The 24,207-nt window shown below is 35.4% G+C and overlaps 1 protein-coding gene across 9 annotated transcripts in view; it reads right to left on the reverse strand.

The window, feature by feature from the left end:
- lrrc7 (leucine rich repeat containing 7) overlaps positions 1-24,207 on the reverse strand; it is a 108,186-nt gene that overhangs the window by 19,687 nt on the left and 64,292 nt on the right. For 6 of the 9 annotated variants that reach the window (XM_084426457.1, XM_084426462.1, XM_084426461.1 and 3 more), the window contains 16 exons: positions 15,252-15,454; positions 13,661-13,778; positions 13,465-13,543; positions 12,525-12,614; positions 11,827-11,883; positions 10,972-11,035; positions 7,403-7,477; positions 6,922-7,066; positions 6,749-6,821; positions 5,216-5,233; positions 3,737-3,866; positions 2,414-2,529; positions 1,781-1,850; positions 1,007-1,106; positions 793-917; positions 376-564 (listed from right to left, as the gene is read on the reverse strand). In XM_084426457.1, the coding sequence (XP_084282583.1) occupies positions 376-564; positions 793-917; positions 1,007-1,106; positions 1,781-1,850; positions 2,414-2,529; positions 3,737-3,866; positions 5,216-5,233; positions 6,749-6,821; positions 6,922-7,066; positions 7,403-7,477; positions 10,972-11,035; positions 11,827-11,883; positions 12,525-12,614; positions 13,465-13,543; positions 13,661-13,778; positions 15,252-15,440 (1,638 nt within the window). In that variant the 5' untranslated portion in view covers positions 15,441-15,454. The remainder of the gene's footprint in view (positions 1-375; positions 565-792; positions 918-1,006; positions 1,107-1,780; positions 1,851-2,413; positions 2,530-3,736; positions 3,867-5,215; positions 5,234-6,748; positions 6,822-6,921; positions 7,067-7,402; positions 7,478-10,971; positions 11,036-11,826; positions 11,884-12,524; positions 12,615-13,464; positions 13,544-13,660; positions 13,779-15,251; positions 15,455-24,207) is intronic. The other 3 variants (XM_084426458.1, XM_084426455.1, XM_084426456.1) reach the window with 3 other exon arrangements.

Here is a 24,207-nt window from a genome sequence, read left to right on the forward strand (position 1 = left end):
AATGTAATATTTACAATTATTTTACATAATTATTATATAATCATTATAATATTATTTATTAATATTATATATTTAATATGTTTAAAATTATTGCAAACAACATTTAAAAAAATAAATAAAGATGAATAATACAATCTTAAGGAATCTTAAAGAAAGTCTGGCATCCCTACAAAACCTGAATAATTTTTTTTTTTTTTTTGCAGCTGTTACTGTCAAATTATTATTTTTTTGTCCCTAATGTGGTTCCAATCGAAATTCAGAGTCTGATCTATCCTTTTTATAAAACAAAAAAAGCACTTTGTGAGCCAAATTGCAGACACATTGATGTATGAACCCAGGTAGGCACTGTGGTAAAATAAGATAAAGAAGCATTACCTCCTTAGGAGCAATGGGCCACTTGGGCTCATACTTGTCTTGGCTGTGGAGCTCCATATTGGTCCCAGAAGAGCATTTTTCAGTGTTGAGGGGGTGAGTGGTCTTACCCACCAGGTTCTGCACTGACTTCACCATGTTCTTTAGGTCTTCTGGGTAAGGGGTGGGATAGCGCTTCAGATTAATCTCAACCTGCAGATAGAGGGAAGAGGATTTAGCCCATATGGCAGCGCTATGACCTTTTCTGATGCTTAAAGGTGGTTTTTCATTAATCACAGCTAACCAGATACAGCAATCGTCCCAGTTACATCTGATATTAACATCTGTGTTCAGATCAGATCACGTGAGATGGATGTTAATGCCAGGTGTAAACGGGGCCAAAGAGGCTGACTGTTTCACATTTTAAATTCCTAAGGGGACCTTCACTTTTCCTGAGTTGTCCTCTTCTTCCTTCTTGTCCTCAAACTCAAATGCCACCGTCATCCTCTGTTGTCTCTGCTCCTCCCAGAGAGTGGGATTAAAGCTGTCACTGTCAGACTGGTAATCTGCAGCATGGAAAACACACATCCATCCAAAAAATGTAATCCGGTAAAATGAAAAGAAAAGAGAAACGGCTGATTTACTGTATTCTCACCCTCATCATGCCGGGGCTGCTGAGGAAACATGTAGTTGGTAAGGACTCTCTGTTTGGTCTCAGGGTGAGCCTCTGTTTGAAGGGGGATAAGGGCCTTGGACTGAATAACAAAAAGAACTGTTGTAAACAAATACAACTGTCAAAGCAAATTTATTAATAGCAGTATGTATTATGACTACTTTTTAATGGGGATGCACGATATATCGGCCACCATATCAGTATCGGACGATATATATCTTTATCGTCCCAATAAGAAAATTTGGCTGATATATTAAAGCCAATAAATAATGGATCATTTCCTTTAGCTGAGACACTTCAGATGGGAACTGTTCGCCATTATGGTTTTGAATTTCTTGAAATATGATTGGAATCACTTCAAAAAAGGAAAATGCAGTCAAGTGCAACATGTGCTGTTATATAGGCTACATAAAATTATAATGAGAACATTATAATTGTGTGCTTGGGACATGGCTTTTAATGGTGATACTTTTATCCTTGTAATCAGGCTCTCACAAATTTGGATTTCGATTTATTGGCCAATATATCGGCTTTCAAATAAATAAAGAATTATCGGTATCGGCCAAAATCGGTGCATCCCTACTTTTTAACCACATTTAACAAACAATTAAGTAGATACATCGATGTAAGAACATCACTGAATTGCTTTATAAAAATAAAACAAAGTGGCATTTGGTAAAATGTGGTTAAAAGTGGTCCAAATGCTGTATAGACAAGACTTTGTACACAATTTTAAAAGGAGGTCCAGATAACAACCTGATTGTCAGATAACCAGAGTGCAGCAAGATCTTTCAATTTAGTGAACGTGAAGGGAAGATTCTTTAACCTAAAACAGAACATAAAGAATTAGTGAATGAGAATTCAAAAAGTTAAAACATGGATGTCAAAAGCCAAATGAGACTGTTGGGGTGAGTTATTTGGTGTAGTTAAAATGTTATGAAGACCTGTGGTAATGCTCTCCATTTAAGGGGCCCATTAACCCAGGTACTCTAATGCCTATGTCGCATTTAGTCTTGGTGAAGTTTAATTACTCTGTTTCCAGGTAATCGCAGTCAGAGCATCTAAACTGTCCACATAGCTCATAAAGAGCTTTTTTAATTGGCCTATGGGCAGGCCAGGCACTTTTATGATGTCATGCCCCATTACTGTGCCATTATGGAAAATAATAACCATCCTCACTGCTTTACATAAACCGATCAAGACTGTTAAAAAAAAAAAAAACCTATAAGAGGTTTGAAGTACTTTCTATGCTTTGAACAGATTTTCATGTGTCTCATCTTTTATTTAGCAAACAATGTTGAAGATCATGTGTTGGTGTGATACTGTAAATGTGTGCACAGGGTGTAAAATGAGAACAAAAAAAATAACGACAGGAACATCAGGTGTTACCTATTGTCACTTAGATTGAGAACACGTAGCTTTGTCATCTGTCCAATTTCATCAGGCAGAAACTCCAGTTTATTGGAGCGCAAGGACATGACCGTGACATTCTTGCAGTTTCCAATCTGCAGCACAGGACAGGATATGATAGCTCTGGTAAGGTGCAATTTTGTCAGCTTTTTTTTGTTAGATATCAGCATTCTCTCAGGTAAAATGACTCTTGTAAACTGTCAATACAGTGTTGTGATGTAAGTGAAGGTCAGCAGGGCATTGCCAAGCATTTGGTTTTACAGATTTTAGCTGTGCTGTATTAAGCCACTTTAGTGGCTCTCAAAATGTATGTGAACCACCAGGTGTACACTGGAACGCTAAGAATGTATATCCTATTTGAATATTGTATCATTTTCAAATGTGTTATATTTCATTTGATTTGTCTACACAGCCTTAATATTGCCTTGTGTGTTGTGTCTACACAGTAAACATTATTTCTTTGGGATTGTAGGAAGCAAATACACTACCTTTTCAAAGGTTTGGGGTCAGTAAGATTTGTTTAAAAGAAAGTAATACTTTTATTCAGCAAGGACACATTATGAAATAAATGCTTTTCTTCAAAGAATCTTAAAAAAGAAGAAAATATATCACGAACATTGATAATAATATAACATGTTTCTTAAGCACCAAATAAGCATTAGAATGATTTCTGAAGGACCATGTGACACTGAAGAGTTTAGTAATGATGCTGAAAATTCAGCTTTGCCATCACAGGAATAAAATACATTTTAAATATTATTTAAATAACAAGAGTTATTTAATAAATAATAAATAAATGCAGCCTTGATGAGCATAAGAGACTTCTGAACGGTAGTGTAGGTGTTTAACAATTTTAAAGCTGTGGCCCTGTTGAACAGTCTGCACACCATGATTTTAGACTGTGCAAAATAAAACCAGCAAAAAAAAAACCTTTATAAAAGGCGACCTTTATAAAAGGTATTAAGATATCATGCAGGTATTCATATCAAATCTATATGACCCCAAAGTTCTAAAGGTGAGTTTCAAAAGTTTCAGAACCTTGTTGAATACAATTTTTTTAACTGGTTTTAGTAGAGCTCATTACTGTTGTAGACAGACTTGAACTTAAATTGTTTTATGTTGTTTAACCTTTGACAGTTTTAATGGTTTTGAACAGGATATTTAAACTGGCAACCATCTAAACAAACTTCGCTAGTCTACAGTAGGATGTATTTCCAGCACAAAGAAAGGTAAGATATATAGAGAATGTATCTTTGATTTCCGTTATTAATTCTGTAGAAAGAGCAGGCCACTAATACTCACTTCCCTGGGCAGCTCAGCCAAGAAGTTCTCATCGGCCGCAAATGTCCGAAGATTGTGCAGGTAGCCAATGGTGGGAGGCAGGGATTCCAGTTCATTACAGCTACAGTCAAACTCCTCTAAAAGTGATAAACTGGCAGATGTAAGAGAAAGCAGGTGAGGAGTGTAGTTATTACGCAAGGTCGATTAATCCCTATTGAAAGCTTATTGAAAACACTTCATGAGATGATAAGATAAATGTATGCATCATGTGACGTCTTTTTAAAGTCCACCAGATAAAGACATAATTGCCTCAACTGTAGAGGATAACTCTTCTTCAAAACATTTTTGTGAGTTTGGGTTGAGTAACAAGTTAGGTGTTTTAACCAAAGTCCAGACCAAAGGAAGAATTCACCTATTATTTGTTCTTTTTTGCTCACCCTCATGTCGTTCCAAACCCATTTGATTTTCAATTTGTAGAACACTCTTTTTTCATGTAATTAAAATGAATGACGATACAGATAGTCAAGCTCCAAAAAAAGTCATAAAAGTAGTCCATAACAACTAATCATACATTGTAAGAAAAAAATCCATAGAAAAACGTAAAAGGTATCGGCATTTTCCTGCCAGGACATCCGTTTAAGGAAATTTATAGATATTTCCTTTAAACCCCAAACCATTAGAAAAGAGCGCCCAGTACATTTATCAACATTTTTTCTTTTGTGTTCCATGGAGGAATAGAAAGTCATAACGGTTTGGAAGAAAACGAAGGTGTGTAAATGATGACAGGTAAACTATTCCTTTAATATCCATTTCACATTCAAACATCCCATTCAAATGTTTACAATGCGCTAACAAAATATCCAAGCCTAAGTACATTCAATACAAGTAGTATGAGTGTAGGGCTCATATCCTTTTAAGACAAGGAATAAATGAGTTTTGTTAATGGAAAATGAGAGTTATGTGGAACCATTGTCTCCACGTAACAAAGGTATGAATTAACAGAAGAAATGTTAAAGGGATTAATGATGATTTTACTAAATATATTACACTGCAATGCAGTTCTGGTGGTTGTACAAAACACTCTTATCCTATGAAATATGGGCTCTAAAAAAAAAAACTTATGCTAGTTTATAGCATTTACAATGGTCTGGTATATGCCACAGTGTTTATTGAGTCAAACGAGTTTCAGTACTTTTAGTAATGAGTGCATTTGGACCTCACATTAGTCATTTAAAACATGCATTTTGTTTCTTAGTTGCTTTTCCCCTTTATGTCATACTTTAATTTAATGAATTTGAAAGAGGTCAACATATGTTTGTTAAGCTAAGTAAGGTCATTAGTACAACATTTGTACTAGAAGACCGGTCCAGCTGGCCTTCCATATGTAGGGCTTTCATTGTGTCTCTTTAAGCGAGATATGGATGCAAAGGTATGCCCTTGCCTAAATAAACATGCTGTGGCAGACGTGTGGGGAATACAAATGCTCGCTGGTCTACTTACCCGGTTTTGCCACGTGCACTGAGGTGCCCATTTAAGATGCATGTTTGATTAACACAACACACAGAACCGAGCAATGACAAACCAAGAAGAGAGATGCATGGAGTATAGTATCACAGGAATGAGGTAGTGGTGACAGCTTTGATAAATGAAAAAGGCAGTCTGCAGAAAATATGACCTCTCAATTAACAGATTCTGTGAATTATGGTGTATACACTTCGTCCCTGAATTTCCCATTTGATTTTGAAGTAAAAATCCAAAGTCAAACTTACGAAACGGGTTTGATAAGGTCATTTGTAAAATTAATTTCTGGAAGATTTTAAACAGTTTATTAGACCAATATACAAGGTTAATATTTCTCAGTGTTAATTGCATTGTGCCATCACAAACGAAATTAAAACATCTTAATATATACTGCGATTTAATTGTTCAGAAAGATTACAGGGTTGACAGTTTAATGGTTTAATTTGATAAGTACAAGGTACTGCTTTAAAGCAAAATGCTGATACTTCAACATATATCCACTTTCAATGATAAGTTGTTTAGAAAAGACACCACTAACAAGATGTAAAAAATTTAGCATCAGCTATTCATTATTCAAACATTTTTATTACTGGCCTCAGTAAGAATTTTTTTTTTTTTTTACATGTTTTTGAAAGAAGTCTCCTTTGCTCACCAAGGCTATATTTATTTAATCAAAAATACAATAAAGAAGCAAAATTGTGAAATATTATTACAATTTGAAATAATTTTCTGTTTAACAATATATATTTTCTATGTCTTTACTGTCATTTTGACCAATTTAACACATCCATGTTGAATAAAAGTATTATTTCTTGAAAAATAATTCATATTGACCCCAAACCTTTGAGCAGTAGAAAGATGAAAATGGCACTCATTTTGTAGAATGACCAAAACAATAGATCAAACTATTCATTTACAAGTTATCAGATATCAATGTACATTTTAGCTAAACAATATATTGACTCTAAGGAGGTTTGATCCAATTACTATTTTTAGGGTTTTAAATTAATTGTACATTTTAATCCCAAAATCTCATGTTTTCCCAATCAGGACTCTACATACAATTTCCCTCAATTGGTAATAAAGATTGAAAGATACTGCTTGAGCTGAGAGTCACAATGAAGTTGACAGTCAGCATTTTCTCATGCTGGGGTGTGAAAAACTGTCAGAATGACAGCAGCAAAGCTGCAGAATTGTTATATCATGCCCCAGATGGCAATTCACAGAGAAATCCAATACAGACACTATAAGCTAGAGTTCAATGTCACTGAATGTCATCATAAAAAAGACGTATATATATGTATAATTACAAAGGCTCGGGTCAGTAAAGACTTGCATCAGAGGTCTATTATTTGGCTATAAACCACAACAAAAATTCCATAGACATAAAGAAAGAAAAACTGCGCATTAGAGGAATGTTCAGGGAATACAATCTAAGACGTCTCAGAGGTATTTTCTGCCTTTGTCATTTTTCTTTTACACAGCTGGATGAGTTGTAAGTGAGTTACTAACCTTCCAATAGTGTTAGGCAGTGAGGTGAGCTGGTTGTCATCAACTTTTAATGTTGTCAACTTTTTCAACTTTCCTGTAACATTATAAAGATACATCATGCACAAGTAATCTTATATACTGAATAACCCCTTAAACCACAAATATTTCCAACAAAGCGAGAAGTGGAACTTCACCTATTGAATCGGGTAACTGTTGCAGCATGTTGGAGGAAAGAAGTAGGTCCTCTACGGACTCACAGCCAGAGATATCTGCATCTAGACTCTCAATCCTGTTCTTGGCCAAGTCTAGATATCGCAGCTGCCTCAGTTTCCCAATAGACTTCGGCAGACAACAAGAGAGATAAATGAAAGAAATCATATATTATACTTTATACATATATTACAGTCCAGTATCTATATTAAAATGTCATGTCAACTTCAAATAGTTTCCACATAGCACTCAAGTACTTTTAACCCTAATAATGATATGTCCGAATGACAAGGAACTGATTATATAATGATAAAATGTTCATTTAGCCTTACTGGTATCATACGTGTATGTATGAAATCTATAACAGGATTGACAAGGTATGCTGATATTTCGTACATGCAATATATGCTACTCTGGAAATCTATTCTACTTTTGAAATTGTGAGTGGATGTATCCTGTGCTTACCCCTGGTATAGTTTGTAATGAATTGTTGTCCAGCCACAGCTCTTTTAAACTATGGATCTGCTCCAGCACTTCTGGCTGTAACATCAAAGAGGGTCATGACCAACAAAAGAACAATATATACAGCATCACAAATGAAAAGCAATCTATTAAATCTATAAGCTGCTTTTCCACCGTCGGGCCAAATGAAAGGTAAGGAACAGTTCCAGTAATATTTCCACTTGAGCTTGGTTCGGCACGGCACAATTACAAAACGTGGCCAACTGTGCTGGTAGAATGCGTGTAGTGACTCAGAATTGGTCTCTTGTCTGTTGCCTGGCAGCCAGTTTGTCTGTAGCTGGCCAAGCACACTATTTGAGCGAAGTTATCGCAAGTTAATAATAAAATTAAAAGAAATATCTGATCATCCTTCATAACATGGTCGCTATTTACATTTCATATCATCTGCTAACTCGTGCTTTACCAAGGCAACTGAAGCAAACAAAACCATGGAAAATAAACCATATCCATACCGGCTGGGCCGGATCAGTATGAGAATGGTTTGGCCCGACGGTGGAAAAAAGTTTCAGTGGGGTTCTATATAGAACCCCAAGGGTATTTAAAAAAACCCTCTATGCAAAAAAGGTTCTATATAATTGGAAAAGTTTTAAATGAGAGCAAAATACTTTCACATTTAAAGGTTATTTTACAATTTACTGTATCTAGTGATATAGTATGTTTACAAGCTGCTCTATTAAAATTAAAAATGAATCAAAAGAAAATGTATTAATTAAAACTAAATCCATAAAATAATCCCATGATGGAAACCCCAAAAGGTTTTATATATATGAAGTGCCTTAACCCTTTAAGGTTCTAAATAAAACCTTTTCTTCTAAGAGAGTACCTTTTAAAAAAAAAAAAAAAAAAAGGGGGCATTTTTTTTGGCCTTTACTGTATATGAAATAAACCTCCAAATTGAAAGCTCAGACATTTGGTGAAAAATGTAATGGTTCTGGGGCTTGAAACAGCTCCTAGAGAGAGACACTATGTGGTGATACATGTAGCTATTGTAAATCCTCTGAGAACCTTCATTTGCTTATCTACATCATCCAAGATATTCAAAAAGCAAAATCAAATAAAAACATTACTTTGAAAAGGAAATACTGGAGCCTATGTTTATTTCAGAAAATCACTTTAGAGTGGGTATTAGATATTAAATCAAAACACTTTAGAGCACATCCTTTGAATCATTATAAGCACAAATATAAGGTGATGAAACCAATAACCAATTCTTATAAAATAAAAGCAAGATCTTGACAAATCTCAACATTTCAGAGGCCTCAAAAACACATTATTGTTTTAAATTGAGTTTCAAAAGACCCAAATCCTCTGTGTGCTGCAGACTCATCCTGTTTTTAATGGCTTCTCTCTGTTTTTCTCTCTTTGAGCCTCAGCATCTGTCCCTTCATGATCCCCTCAGCAAGGACTTCAATTAAGAAACTATCTGCAGCTCAGAGTACCACACCAGCCAACATCTGCCAACATCACAGAAAAAAATCTGATATTCTGACAAACGCCTCATGCCGTTTGTCTATTCTCAACACCCATTGTTTGAGGACTGTGAGCTGTTAGAGAGAATATCTCTGTAAAAGAACATGACACCAACAGAGCTATAACAAATTAAACGTATGGTTGTTTTCAGGCTGTGCAACTGCTATGTCACGATTACCTGACATGATGCAATGCACCAACAAATACTTGAGAAAACCGCTGAGTAGTTTCAGTTGAGGATTATTGCTTGTTAATGTGCTGTTGTTTTTCTCATTAAAGATTTGGTACTTTCCATGAAAAAGTACAAATCAGGGCCTGAATCTCATTGAAATTAGATGCTCAACCTTCAACCGGAGAAGGTGAAACTAAATATTATATGTTTTTAATTTTCTGTTCATTTTACAAGGCGTGCAATTTTTGTAGCCGTTACCAAAACTCAGAATATGTCTGATTTTGTGTGATTCTGTAATTTACTGATAAAACATGGAATGAATGAATGAATAAATGGATGAATGAATGAATTTAGTCACTGAAATGAGTTAATCATGAAAAGTAGTTACTACAATGAAACTAACAACAATTTCAGAGGTTATATAAAAGTTATACGCAAATGTTTAAAACTGACAATACCTTTGAGGTGAGACAGACCAAAAATCCCTATTATCACATATTTAAAACTAGCTATTTTGTCAGGCTAGGTTATTCTTAGGTTTGATAATAGTTTACTTTTATAGTTTATAGTTATACAAGAAAACACAAGATTTGTTCCTCTAATGCCTTCAAAAAGTAATGGGACTCCATGAAGAGGTTTCACCAAAAAATATTTCTATTAAAGGGGCTTATCAAGAATGTAGTTCAAGAAGATAGGGAGCTGAGCACAAATAAAAATAGCACTGATGGGGCTGCCAACAGGAAAGGCCAAAAGTTATTTGAAAAGTCATCCTGAAATGGGAAACAGAGATTGAAAGTCCAGACAGCAGGACCATATAGTGTTGATGGGTGTTCTCTTATTACTTGGGGGCTTTGAGCAGTAAAGAACGCTTACTGCAATGCCAAACCATCTGTTCCCTTTGGAAGCATTGATGCGCGCATGCATTTTTTTCATCACCCAAGGACAAAGTGCCCTGGATATTCCAAACGTGTGTATGACACTGATACAAAGTTTAAAAGTAATTTCACAGCTCTATAAACTTCACCTGTTTGGTACAGGAAAGCTTAAAATACGGCAGAGCAAAAATAAAATATGTAGAAAATAATGTAACATAGTTATATATAGTGAATTCAAAGTTGATATTGTTACACAAAGTATACTTATACTGTAAGTCTACTTTTATACAATTCAGTCACAAGTAGTATTAAAATAGTACACTTACAAGTATACTACTAGTACAATTAGTTTATTATTGATATTGTGTCTTTATTGCTTCCATCCCTAATGTTTTTCCAGCCATTATTACAAATGTTTCCAAAATGGCTCATTGGAATGGACCAGTTTTAAAAACAACAAACATCTCATTATCGAATTATCACAAAGCAAAGTCATTATTGGAAGAAGTCTGCTATTAATGGCTAATTTGGAGTTCAACTGCCACAGTTCCTCTAGACACAGTAACTTGCCCGCTCACAGACCTGTTCATTGATTTATACTCAAATAAATGAATGCAAGACTGCCAGCATCAAGCACTGAAAGAAACTGCTGTAGGCATGTTGTGAGTGGGGCTACCTGGGATACGCATGATAAATTCCCTGCCATTGTTTACTCCAGCTTGGGTGAGCCAATTAAATGCAGCTCAGTGGTGAACGTTCTGTCATGGCAAGCGCTACGTGTTTGAACCAATTCATGAATAATGGATCAGGGTATGATGCAACCAACGCAGTGCAGCACCAGAGATCTGACAAGAGACTCTGGGAATGGAGGCAACAGCTTCCCCTACTCCCTCCTCTATCCCCACTAAAGCCAAAATCCATGCTGGGTAAAGACTGAGTGAGGTAGCAGCTGTCCCATTGATAAAAAGTGTTCAATAGGAGAACATCTTTCTTACCAGTTCAGAGAATTCATTGCTTCCCAAGTCTAACCGCTCCAGTTGCGAAAGCCTATGAATTGACCTGCAACATGACAAGAAAAGAAATCAAAACTCAATTGATATATAAGCTATGGACTGTTAAATGCACCTTTCATATTTTTTAAAGGACTAGTCCACCCAATAAAGAAAAGTCTGTTAGAATTTACTCTAATATTTGTGATGACATAGCCCACATTTAATTGTTGCATGTGGGCAAAAACCTCTCTCCCAGTTTGGAAAACAGTCCTTCATTCGTTCTGGTTTGGAAGGAAGGATGGGCGGTATTATTGGTGGCAGATCAAAATAGTCTTGAACCAGGACATATGAACAAGTCAGCAAGCATAAACCACCGTGTGCAATATGTGTCCCTCTCTAGAGGAGTCCAGAGGTCTTCCCCACTGTGACAAATGACATTGTAGACTCTGCTACACTGACTCTGCTATACTAACTCATGTCACATTGCTGAGGGATGAACAAAATAAATAAATAAATAAATGACATTTCTCTTCAGGAAAGACAAGAGAAGAGTTTTATATATGAATGCGATTATTTGAAGTAGCATTAAATTCAAACATCAATATTGCCTTATTTGCTCATCTGTTATAGTAGGTGTAGTGACAAAAGCTCCATCTCTTTACATTTGAAGGCAGTCTAAGTAAAGAAATTCAAATAGAATGTAATCAAAAAGCTTTGTGGGGGAAAAACTTGACAAGAAAATAAAGCAGAAGGACACCAGCCTCTTTATGAATCTAAATAAACAAACATTTTGATGAGCCACTCAAGGTTTTCCTATACCAAACCGGTTTCCTTTGCTTTTTAATGGCAATTACTTACTTTGGCATAGTTTTCAGGTGATTCTCACGAAGCTCCAGGATCCGTAATTTAGACAATCTGAAAAACAGTTTTTTTAGAAACTCATTTCAAGGTTTTTTCTAAAGCAAGCACAGAGGGATGAATTTACTAAACAGTCCTTCCACTTCACATGTGGTATTTGTGCACACAAAAAAGACACATTTATCAATCACTCACAATGCAGTTTAACCAGACGCATTAATGTGCCCTTCTAGCTATAAATGTTCAACTTAGCTCTATTTACCTGCCATAATTAACATTTTGTTACCACCTTCTAAAAGCGCATTAAAGGCAGATTAAAAGAAAATGAATCAAATGCTATAACGCAGACAGTCTGTGCAAATACACAGTGTTGTCAGGGCAATTCATTCTTAGTGAGTTCCTCCAGATTCTAAATGCAACAGCCCTTGACCAATGTCAGCTGCAATAATGAATCCCCTTTTCTCCATTCTTCATTAAACCCAATATGAGCCGCAAGAACCCATTTATTCATGAGAGCTTTAGGCAAATCACTGCCAGAATCAGCACCATGCTGCTCCTTGGATACAAAATAACATCTAAAAATAAAAACACTACGATGACAACTACAAGAATGAGACCGACTCAGACAGGTGTGTTAAAGAGCTGTTTCACAATTCCCAGCAGAGCAGGAACAAAGAGGCCCACGATGAAGCTCTTACCTCCCAAAATTGGCAGGCAGGTATTCAAGGAAGGCGTCATTTAAGAAGAGCTGTGTCAAGTTGAGGAGCTGGGTGAAGCCGTCCGGGAGCCTGCAGGAACAGAGAGGTGATCAGACCCTCTCAAAGGCCAGTGCCCTTAAGATTTGATAAGCGTTAAGTACTTCAAAAGCGGTGAGAGGCATCTGTAATCCCTCTACACTTCCCCTTCTACTGGCTCTGTTAGCATCCCAGTAAATGGAGTCACTTGAGGGCTGATTTAATCATAATATGAAGAAAAGGACTCTCTGCAGAAACCATGCACTGGATCCTGAATGTTTGAAACTTCTGAATCAAAGATTTTAAGCTCAGCTTCAGACTGAAGGCCAAAGGAATAAATTGAGCTAAAAATAGAAATGCATGTCTAATCTCTCCTTGAGTGGAGTTTGGTTAATTTTTAAGGCATGATGTCTACTTGCAATATGCAGAATTAATGCACAAATGTGCTTATAATTTAACATTTTGTTTAATGGTTTTAAAAATTCATTTAAAAAGATAGAAAAGTATCTGAAAATATCTAGAATTTACATACTGTACGTTCACTTTTATCTTAAGAAAACCAGATCAGGAACAGAATAAATACAGCCAATCCATATTCTGTATGATAAATTAAACTGTAGACAGGAAATTTTTATTCTTTTTTTAAATAATTATTATTCACATTTTTAGTATTACCATCTCATATTTGAGATTTAATGCATCACATCACGACACCATTTAAATAAACCAGCAAAGGCTAATGAGATTACGGGGGGACTTTTAAAATCTAACCTAAAATCTATCAACATAAAATGTTGACAAAATGTAAAATAAATCAACATGGATTCATCAACTACCCATATGTACATAATACAAGAATTATCAAACATTTAAGGTTTCAAGAAATGTGAGCAGCTCTACTTACTTGGCTATAGGATTTACACTGGCCTCCACAATTGATAGACATTTACAGCATTTGATGTTGTCAGGAAACTCTTGAATACCTGGAATAAAGCCAGTTTTCCATTGTTAATACATTAGTGTATAAAGGTACAATCATACCATATGAATGACCAATGAATTAAAAAGCAAATATAGAATAAACTGAGTTAAGGATATACCATTTTTACTAATATCTAACTCCTTTAGATTCACAAGGCTGGCGATGGTGGTTGGCAGGCTGGAGAGGTCATTGTCAGGCATGCTCAACTTCTTGAGCGCTTGACAGTTGAAGAGTTGCTGAGAAAGACGGAAAAATAGAGAGATCTAGTTGAAGGTTGTGTTCATTTTTTGGTATTACAGTATATGCAGCAATGGCCCTGAGTATTTTCTTGTGTTGTCCAGATTGTTGGTTATAAAATAAAAATGTGGATTTTCACACTACACTTAACCCTAAGTTAACATATTTTTAAATCACAATTTAAGATAACATTTAACAATGGATAAAATGGGTGGTAGTTTCCTGAGCCATGCTATATTTGTATACTATGCTATATTTGGGTTTTAACCAAATACTTTATAAACTTACTTAAAAATATCCAAAGCACTGGATAAAATCTGTCTCACAACTTTACATATTCACTTATTACCCCTCACTACCATCTCATTAAGTAATGTTTGATTTATTTACTCTAATAAATATTTAAGGAATAATTGACAACATATAATAATTAGAATGACATACAATAATTAGAAAATAAGGTGGTAATTAGGTGTGCATTATTTTCTAATAATTCAATGGCCCGGAGTCAATTATTCTGCTTATATTACATTTACCACACCTCAAGACATTGTTCAGATGTTGAATTTCAAGACATTTCTCAGGTTTTTGTGTGTGTGGGCCTCCATTGCTAATTTGAATGTTCGTCCACCAATCGGATTCAAGTATTCAACAGCCCCGTAGTATAAGTATCTTAAAAAGAAACACTATGTCCTTACTGTTTGAAAAATATCTTCTATAAGGTTTCGTAGCTGAGTACAGATAACTATAAAACCATTTAAAAATCAGCCAATATCAAAGTCATTCTTCATCCTTATGGTCCTTGTTTGATATTTTACTGCTAGGAGTTCAATAACATCACCCAGGAACTAGGGAGATTTTTTTATTATATAATCGTGCTTAAATATTTTGTCAAAATATGCCATGTCAACTCTGTCACACAATCTGTTTGGTATTTTTGAGCTGACAACCATCTTTAGTTTCAATTCATTCATTCACTGAAGTGAATACAAAAAAAAAATTATGACAAAAAAATCAGAACAACTGTTTTTAACATTGATACTAATAAGAAATGTTTCTTGATCACCAAGTCAGCATATTAGAAGGATTTCTGAAGGATCATGAGACACTGAAGACTGAAGTAATGGCTGCTGAAAACCTGAATACCCAAGATTAATTAATACCCAGCATTAACAGAGTTAAACATGAAACATCTTGTTAACTCTGGGTTTTAGAATGGCACTGAGTTCAAGTGTGAACACTTATCTAAGGAGTATATCAGAATAAATGCTATAGACAAAACAGTCAATAATATTAATAAACTTCAATTATGGAACACTTTTAGTGCTTTATAAGTAAACAATCACATCAAAAATCACAATGTCATGCACAATTTTGTTGTCTCTACCGCTGTTTAAGATGATGTTCAGGAGTTGACGTATCCACTGTTAGGCAGATATTATGCATGTTTAAGCTGACACTTGACAACTTACCTTAGGCAGCTCCTCAATCTGGTTGGCGTCAAGGTAGAGCTCTTCTAGTGTGCGCTCGAAGCTGAAGATCTCCTTAGGGACCTGCTGCAGGCTACAGTGGGAATAATCCAGCACTGAGATGACCTCCTCCTCCCCCCGGAAGCATCGACAGGGCACCAGGCGGCCGATGATCTTCCTCTTAGTAGTCATCTCCAGACACTGCACTTTAGGAAGAGAAAGGAAAAAGAAAATGTTAGTTTAAAAAACACATTCTGAGAAGTATAGCTGATTCATTAAATCACACACATATTCACACTAAAAATGTTCTACAATATTAAAGCTGGTATCGTTTAATTGTACAACAAATTGCAGAGTACCAATGTGTCTCTATAATTGGTACCAAAAGCAAAATTGTCTGGAGCTTTGTGTTTTATTCGAGCTGAGGTTGAGATTTGTATTACCCATGAACCTTACTATAGGCTATCATTATCTTCACTTATTGCACGGCTCTCTGGATCACTTGCTTCTCATTGGAAAATTGTGGCATTGATCAGTCAAACACTAAATTTATATTTGACAAGTGCCCATAGCAACAAACCGGTGTTACTTTCATGTCTCTTGTATCACTCCATGGTCTCTCTCTTTTCAGCGCAAGTTGATATACCCAATTGCTGACATTTTTGCATCTGACAAAGTGATTTTTATACACAATAATAGCTTTTTAGACATTTTGATACGTGGTTAGAAGTTCAGGATTCACCCGTTAAAGCGTGAAAAAAAAAAAAACCCAGCTCTGAAGACAGGGGAACCATAGGAGACACAAACAACTAAATGATAGAGCACCTAAAACCATGTTAGCATTGTAGCTAAATGTGTTAGATAACTAGTTAATATATGTAACTTGTATCACAGATTGATGATAATAATTATACATTTAAAATAATAATAATAATATTGTAATATTATTTCAGTGATAGGCAGATTGATTAGATAATCGACAAGTAAACTAAATAATATAATTTCAACTAAAATCAGTATTTCATGTTCATGTTTTTTTATGTATTATTTTAGCAAAATTGGTGTAAGAAACATGATCAACAGCCAAATGTGCTAAATCGTAATATACTTTTGTCAGGGTTTTTATGGCATTTTTATGCCTTTTTTTCTCTTTAATTTTCAGCAAATAAAAAAGAGACCAGGCCAGACTCAAAACCTGCATCACTTTGTGCACGACAGCTCCAACATTTATGAAAGAATTTGCAGACCACAGTCACAAACTTCTGAAATACCAATATTCCACTATAATCGATCAATCAGGGGCCGTATTCACAAAGAATTTTAAGGCTAAAAGTAGCTCCTAACTGGCGAATTTAGGAGCAACTCTTAAAAATAATGGGCGTGTCACTCGTAACTTTAGGACTCCTAATTTTTTTTGACTAAGAGTAATTCACAAAGCATTTTAGCCCTAAAAGTAGCACCTAAGCCTGGGACAGCTTAAAAGAAGTCGAGAGGACTCCTAACTCACTAAGACCTATTCACAAACCGCTTTTTGTGGCATTTCACGTTGCGATGTTTTGAAATGCGTATGCGGCGGCTACAGGAGCTTCCAATCGCGAGGGAACAATTTTGCATTGTAGGCATAACTAGGGATGCAATAACGCCACCAACAACAACCAAAACTAGGCTACTCATTGCATGTAAACTAATTGTAACGTTTCATTGTGAATCAAATTAAAATGTTCTTCTCTTTGCAAACGTAGGCAGAGGCATATAGTGACAGATTAATTCAATAATGTTGCAAAGATATTGCATCAATCCATATTAGGCTACTAGGCTATTTGTTTTGCCTTACTCTTTGTTCATTTAGGCTATTTATTCAGTTATTCATCATCTTCCGTCCTTCGCACTACTTGTGGAGCGCACGCATTCTCAGACCTGTCACCTGTCACTCATCATCGCAGGGGAGGTGTTTGGAATCATTCCCGCGTTACAATCATCAGCCAATCAAGTCAAGTCAAGCTCGTGCATGAGTAATGACGTCATCCATAGCAACGAAGACTCACTCTTAGTTTAGGAGTTGTCATTTTTCTTTACTAAGAGTAGGTCTGAAAGGCGTTGTGAATAACTTTTAAGAGAAAACTCCTAGCTAAAATCTTTTAGTGCGATTTAGGAGTACTCCTAGTGGTAAGATAAAATGCTTTGTGAATACGGCCCCTGACCTCCATAACGAGAATCAAAATCATATATTAGTGGAAAAAAACAGCCTCATCCTGCTGGACAGGGTGCTGTAACTGAGTAGGAAGACCTTACCAGATCCCTAATAAAATGCACCACATCCCCTTAATTTAAACCATGAGATGAGCATCATAAGGTGACTAATAACATAACATATGCTCTATAAGACAAAGACAATCTGACATAAAGACTCAATGCTGTACTTCAGAGGTGTTAGTGTGCAGTAACCTGTGTCATAAATCAAAGCAGTTTATCTGATTTAGTTTATCATGGAAGTTCATTTAACACCTATGAGAGAAACCCATCTGGGAGCTAATTGCAAATATCAGTCAGCGAAAAAAGAAAGCAGTATAACACAAAATTGCTTATATCAATCAACTGTGACGAGATTTGTCTCTACTGCCTCTGACCTGACAAGAAGCCAAAGAGAGAGAAGAGACACGGCGGGCATTGTAATGTTCTTCGGGGATGGAAACGCGCTGCTAAAACAATGTTTGAGAGGGCATTAGGGAATAATGTCTGAAATGAAAGACAAGCTGCGCTAATGCAGAGTGCTTTTGTCCCTTGCAAATGCAAATGTATCACTGATAATTAAAACATCCTCCACTCAACAAAGACAAGCAGCAGCTCTGGATGAACGACTACACAGAGGATTCTGGAGATTAAAATTTCAGGAAGAGTTAGCGTAAGAGAGTGGAAATTTTAGGCTGCTATTGCTTGAACACAGCAATCAAATATGATCCTGCTGCTCAAAAAAATATGTAGATCTAAATGTAACGTTCATATATTTGAATTGCATATATAATTCCCATCTATTTGGATTTACACGGTTTTCACGTAAAAAACGAATAAACTTAAACTTGTTATGCATATATTTGTATATAGATGAATCTCATACATAAATAAAAAAGATATCTTCAATAGTACTAATAAACTACGTATTTTAAATAGACAATATATATGTATCATCAATAAATCAAATTTGTTTTAATCTCATATAACTTTTTTGAATATTGCTTGTTCCACAGCTAACCATTTTTTTTATACTTTTTAACAGAATAAATGTTATTGTTTTTACAATTAATATGCTGATTCTAAGCAATTTGAACAAATTATTTTTAAAACATGATTTCAATAAAATCAATTAAGAAGCAAATGTATAAACTATGGCATAATAATAAACTATGCCATGATATTTGTGAGCTCAGAAATCTTACCGGTTTCATTTATCATTGACTGACAAATATGCATCACATTATGTTTATTAGTTTATGTTAAAACTCAAACCTCAACATTTTGAAGAGTAGAGTACAATATTTATACAGTATATACTTGAATTCAAAGCGAAGATATTTGTTCTTCCAGCCTGAGCAAAAATGTTTTACCATGAAGATGTATAATTTGCTCATTTGAATAGTTGGCATACCCTTTCATTATGCATGGTCTTGCAGAATGTAAAATAGTCATCTAAATGATGGGAATTTTATATGCATTTTCAAATACAAATACTGTACATCTTAAATTCAGCCCTAGATATTTGTTTAGTCTATGAAGTTCCTCATACGGTAAATACAAAGTTTCTTCTATATTATTGTGTGAACATATCACTTCCTCTCACTGATGATGTCATCTTGAGAGGTGTTGCATAACCAATAGGCAAGAATGATGCAAGAAGGAGGAAGAGTTACAGGACAGGTGATACTTTAAGTGAATGAATCGGATGAAAACAGACTAAGTGTCTGGAGGGGGCATAATTATTTCACAAGACCACTCCAAAAAACATGCAATATCGCTTCAGAAAGCTGTATCTGCTTTATCATGTCTCCTTACAGACTTGAGACGTAACATCCTTCCATCTGAATGACCGGCACATGCAGAGAACTGTCAGCCACCATGTGAAAGGGAAACAGCGTTTCCGTGGGGATTGTGTGATAACAAAACAATGGCCAGAGATAACTGGTTTTCTTTTAGGAGATGTGCTTGGAGAGAGAGATGATCGGTTCTGATAAGATAAAGTCATGTTCACCCACAAGAAAATATAAACGTCTCAGATAAGATAGCAGGTTTTTCCTCATCTGATTCACTTGTATGTGAACCCTAACCATTTGTACAGCTCTTATGGGTCCTTCAGTGTCCTCTTTTTTGATCCTGAGAAAAGATAATGCCAAGGTGCCACTATAGCCATCACTGCAGCTGAATGAAAATGAGTTTACATAACAAAAGCCTGAATTTAACTGGAAACAAAATTTCTCATTATATAATACACTCAAAACATGCATATTAATGTTCAATTTCTATGCATGAGACATTGTGAAAGGGACAGCATACATTTGACATGCTACAAAGAACTAATGAATTTAAAAAAGAAAAAAATAGTACCGTAATACAAAAGTATATGTTTTCAGCATCATGATAAACTTTTCATTTCATTTATGTTCATTACTCAAGTATGCAAAGAATACACAAACACCAATATGCACTTTGTGATGTTTAGATTCAAATTGTTATTTACAATTTCGGAATACTTTTCCTGAATATTTTAAGATAAAAAAAAAAAAAAACATTTTTTAAAGTTGTTTAATGTCTTGTAAAGATGTATGTGAAACCCTGATACTTTTTATATCATCTGTTTATTTGAACGTTCTTCTGTCTACAGTTAGTTTAGATTTTTTCATTAGGAGCATTTGAAGCACCTTCCCCTTGTTATTGGGATTATTATCCCTCAGGAGGAAATGTTTGGTTGATTGCTACATTAGACAAATTAATTACTGTAATCATCCACTGTTTCATTTGCCAGTTTTCTGTGGGTACACACATGCCACAAGTCGGGTAATGAGAGCACCCTCAACTTTGGTTCAGGGGAGAAATGGAGAGCAAATTTGTTCTGACTATCATTGTTGTCTTTCATTTTCTAAAATGAAAACTAAATTAGGCCTATGTTAAACTCTAAAGGAATGAAGAGAAGCATTAGTGCAATCCAATGACTTGAAAAACAATCAACATCAAGATTTTAGGTTATGAATAAAGGACAGTTGTGCTGTACAATTAATTGTAATTCAATCGTGATCATTTGATTCTCGATAAGCATAATCGTCTGCGATATTGTTATTTATCCTGAAACCATTTTTCTATTTCATGTACAAATATTCTGTGTAGTATCAGTTTCTTAATTCTGTACAATATTTGTATTTTTAGGGTGTGTTCACACTTGTAGTTCAGTTCTCTTGATTCTTATGGTCTGAACCAAAATAAATTATACATTTAGTCCTGGTTCACTTAGCATTCACACTGTCATTTTTAACACCTAAAGTAAAATAAATAATAAAAAAAGGCTTTTATGACACATTTTATGCTGGAACTGGTTGACCATCCAAAACAATGCTGTGTGCTCACTGTATGTGCATGAGATATCAACCCGATCTCAAGGAAATTCGTATGAATTTTACGAGGTGGCCAATTCGTATGAATTTGTACGAATGACCTACCCCTGACCCCTGACCCCACTCCTAAACCTAACCGTCACTGGGGTTTAGACAAATGAGGTCGTATATTCATATGAATCAGTCACATTTTACTCACTTGTACGAATTGGTCTTGAGATAGCGTTGTGCATACACATGATAATATATGATGAAGCTGAGAACTCATGCAGAGCTCATAAAAGGAGTCAAAACAGCGGCAGGAATCCCTCAGTCACACACAAACGAAAATCTGCTGCGAGGAGACGCGGTTCTGATGCCTGTACCGAACTGTGATGGGCAACATCACGACCAAAAAACTGGTATGCTTGAGTATTCTGTCATTTTTAGGGTCGCATCTTGTGACATCATGTCCTGTTTTTGCTTCCTTTACATGTCTTTGGTCCGTGTTGCATTCACATTTCAGTCGAACTGCACCAGAGTTCGTTTGGGAAACGGACTGAGACCCACCTTTTCAGGGGTCTCGGCCCGCTTGTTTGGTGCGCGCCAGGATTCGGATGGCAGCGTTCACACTTATTCAAATAATCTGACAATCGCACCGGAGTTAGTTTTAATCGAACCAAACTTGACAAGTGTGAACACACCATTAAAGATCATAAAAGCTTCCTAATAAAAAAAATATATATTTTTTAAATGGATTATAGCTTGTCACACCACAGGAAATGCCAACTTTCTAAAATAATTCCTATCTATTAGCTCAACAACCTTAGCTCTGGATGGTTCAACGCTTCCAACAATGCAGCACTGCTTCTTTTCAAAAGAGAAAAGACACATGGAATAAATAAAATAAGATCCCCAAACCTCTACATAATCAAATTACTTAATGTTCACATAACATAGGTATATTAAAGCAATACGTTTTAAATGGCAGATCTATAGTGTGATTATATTCACAATAAAGCACGGTATCTATAGGGCCTTCTTGCTTTTATAAAACAGTTACAACATCATAAAATATTAAGGACACAAATTTTCACTAAAATATTTTTTTATTAACTGCTATTATTACACTAGAAACAGTGATTACACTGACATGACAGCACAACGCTATGCAACATAAAATAACAATCCACCTTGGGAGATGTGCAGTGATACGGTAAACAGGTCAAAGCTGTTAAATCGTGGAGTATAACACGGCTGGATCGACGTACTGACCAATCACGTTCAGAACCAGAACTATCCTTAATTACTTTAAATCCAACACAGAGCAACAACATTTGTATCCAATAGGAAAGCCAGCAGCCGAGTACATACACAAGCAAAGCCTTGAGTGATTTCACAGAGTAGCCAGATCTGCCCATGGTGCTATGGAAACTGCATGACGCAAGAGCTGCTTCTGCAAAGGCGAGAGGACACATTCACAAGTTTCCCAGCTCCGCTCTAGCAAAATGGCTTAATTTCTGTCTTGCAGTCGCCTCGCATAAAGACATCTCCGATTAATTCACTACCATTCCCATAGAGGATATCTCTGTAATGACTTTGGTGAAGCCAGGCCACATTATGTGAGATCTACAGAGAGCGGAGGTGCCACAAGATGAAATGCTATCAGTGTCGCTCCTCAGCCGGTGAATGAGGTTACATGTATCCTGCCAAACAGACTTTAGCATCTCTTCTGTTTTATAAAGGTTATTCATTTGGCTGAAGCAAGGAGTAAATGCGCTCTTAAAAGGAATAAAAGCAGAGCATTGCATATGGCCATTAAAAATGCATGTAAATCTAACAACTGCATTCTCAGAGCCACATGCAGCCAGCCTGACACATATTGTTCGTAATAGCTGAAAACTGTTTCCTAGGAAACGACCTCTAGAAGCTGAAATGTATTTTCTTACAATTATTTCACACATTCTTCTCACAGTCAGTAATATGATCCACATAAGGGTCAAAGTTATCACTTTTATAAAAGTTTGAACTTAAATTAATATATAGGCCTATATACGTATATACTGTATATCTATATTGGGAAACTTTTTGCCATTGAGATGACTATGTACTTTGGATTTGGATACTTGTATATATAGTGCATAAGTGTGTGTGTGTGTATTTATATTTTGTGCTGCTTTATGTGTGTTGATCAATGTTAATGTATGAATAAAAGTGATTGTGTCTCTTCAGAAGACTTGGATTAAAACCCGTGTTTTGATCTTTTGACACAAAAACTACACTTTTTGTAGCAAAGTTTTAGTGGAATGAACTCTCACAGGTTTTATAAACATATCTTCAGTTGTGTTTTAAAAAGTAACAAAATGGGTTTATGGGTTTGGAACAACATGAGGGTGAGAAATTGATGACAGAACTTTCATTTTGGTGTGAACTAACCCTTTAAAAAAACTAAACAACACATAACATTAACAATTCAAACAAAACACTATTTACACTATTGTCCAATGATATGTTTTTACAGCATCAATAGAAGGTGACAGCTCTAATTGTTTAATGCATTGATTTCACAGTAAATTCTAAATATCTTAAAAAGTGTGTAAAAACTATTGTATTGTAAGAAATAACCATTAAATAAATAATAAAATCCTGCAATTTTTAGTGTACTTAAAATAATCATTATTTCAGTATCGCTTTACAATAAGGTCCCATTAGTAAACTAACACTGAGCACTACATTTGTTACAGTAACGTATTTGTAACGTTAGTTAATACGAACACAATTGTTCATTATTAGCTCAGGTCCATTAAAAAATATAACCAGATACAACTTTTGATTCTAATAATATATTACTAAATGTTAAAATTAACATTAAGATTAATAACTGCTTTATATCACGGGTGATCTGGTCTTGTGTTTGAGTTCATTTCTGTGGTTTTTCATTGATTTGATTATGTTTTGCACCTGATGTTCATTTCATTGATTAATTTACCTATGTATTTATACCCTATGTTTTTTCAGTTCATTGTCCCTTGGATGTATGCGATGTATTCCTGAGTATTTTGGTTTCTTTAGTTGTTAAAGGTGCTGTAGGACATCGGTGAAAATGCTAACTTTAGCTTGATAGCACTAAAAGCGTACGTCCCACCCTCCCTGCAAATCGCCGTCTAAAGCCATGCCTCCTGAAAGCACGAACACGCACAGCCCAGAAGACCGGAGACGACATTACCGCAATACCAATTCATGTGTCATTCACGAGTGAGAAAACTTTATAGTACAGTTAGTAACACTACAATACCAAACATAAACAAATTCTTAAAAACAGAATTAGATGCAGCAAGTTTTTGGTTTGTTTAGCTAGCAAAACTTGTCAGTGTGTAATAATA

This window comes from Rutilus rutilus (genome assembly GCF_951802725.1).
Source record: "Rutilus rutilus genome assembly, chromosome: 12".
Classification (NCBI taxonomy): Eukaryota; Metazoa; Chordata; class Actinopteri; order Cypriniformes; family Leuciscidae; genus Rutilus; species Rutilus rutilus.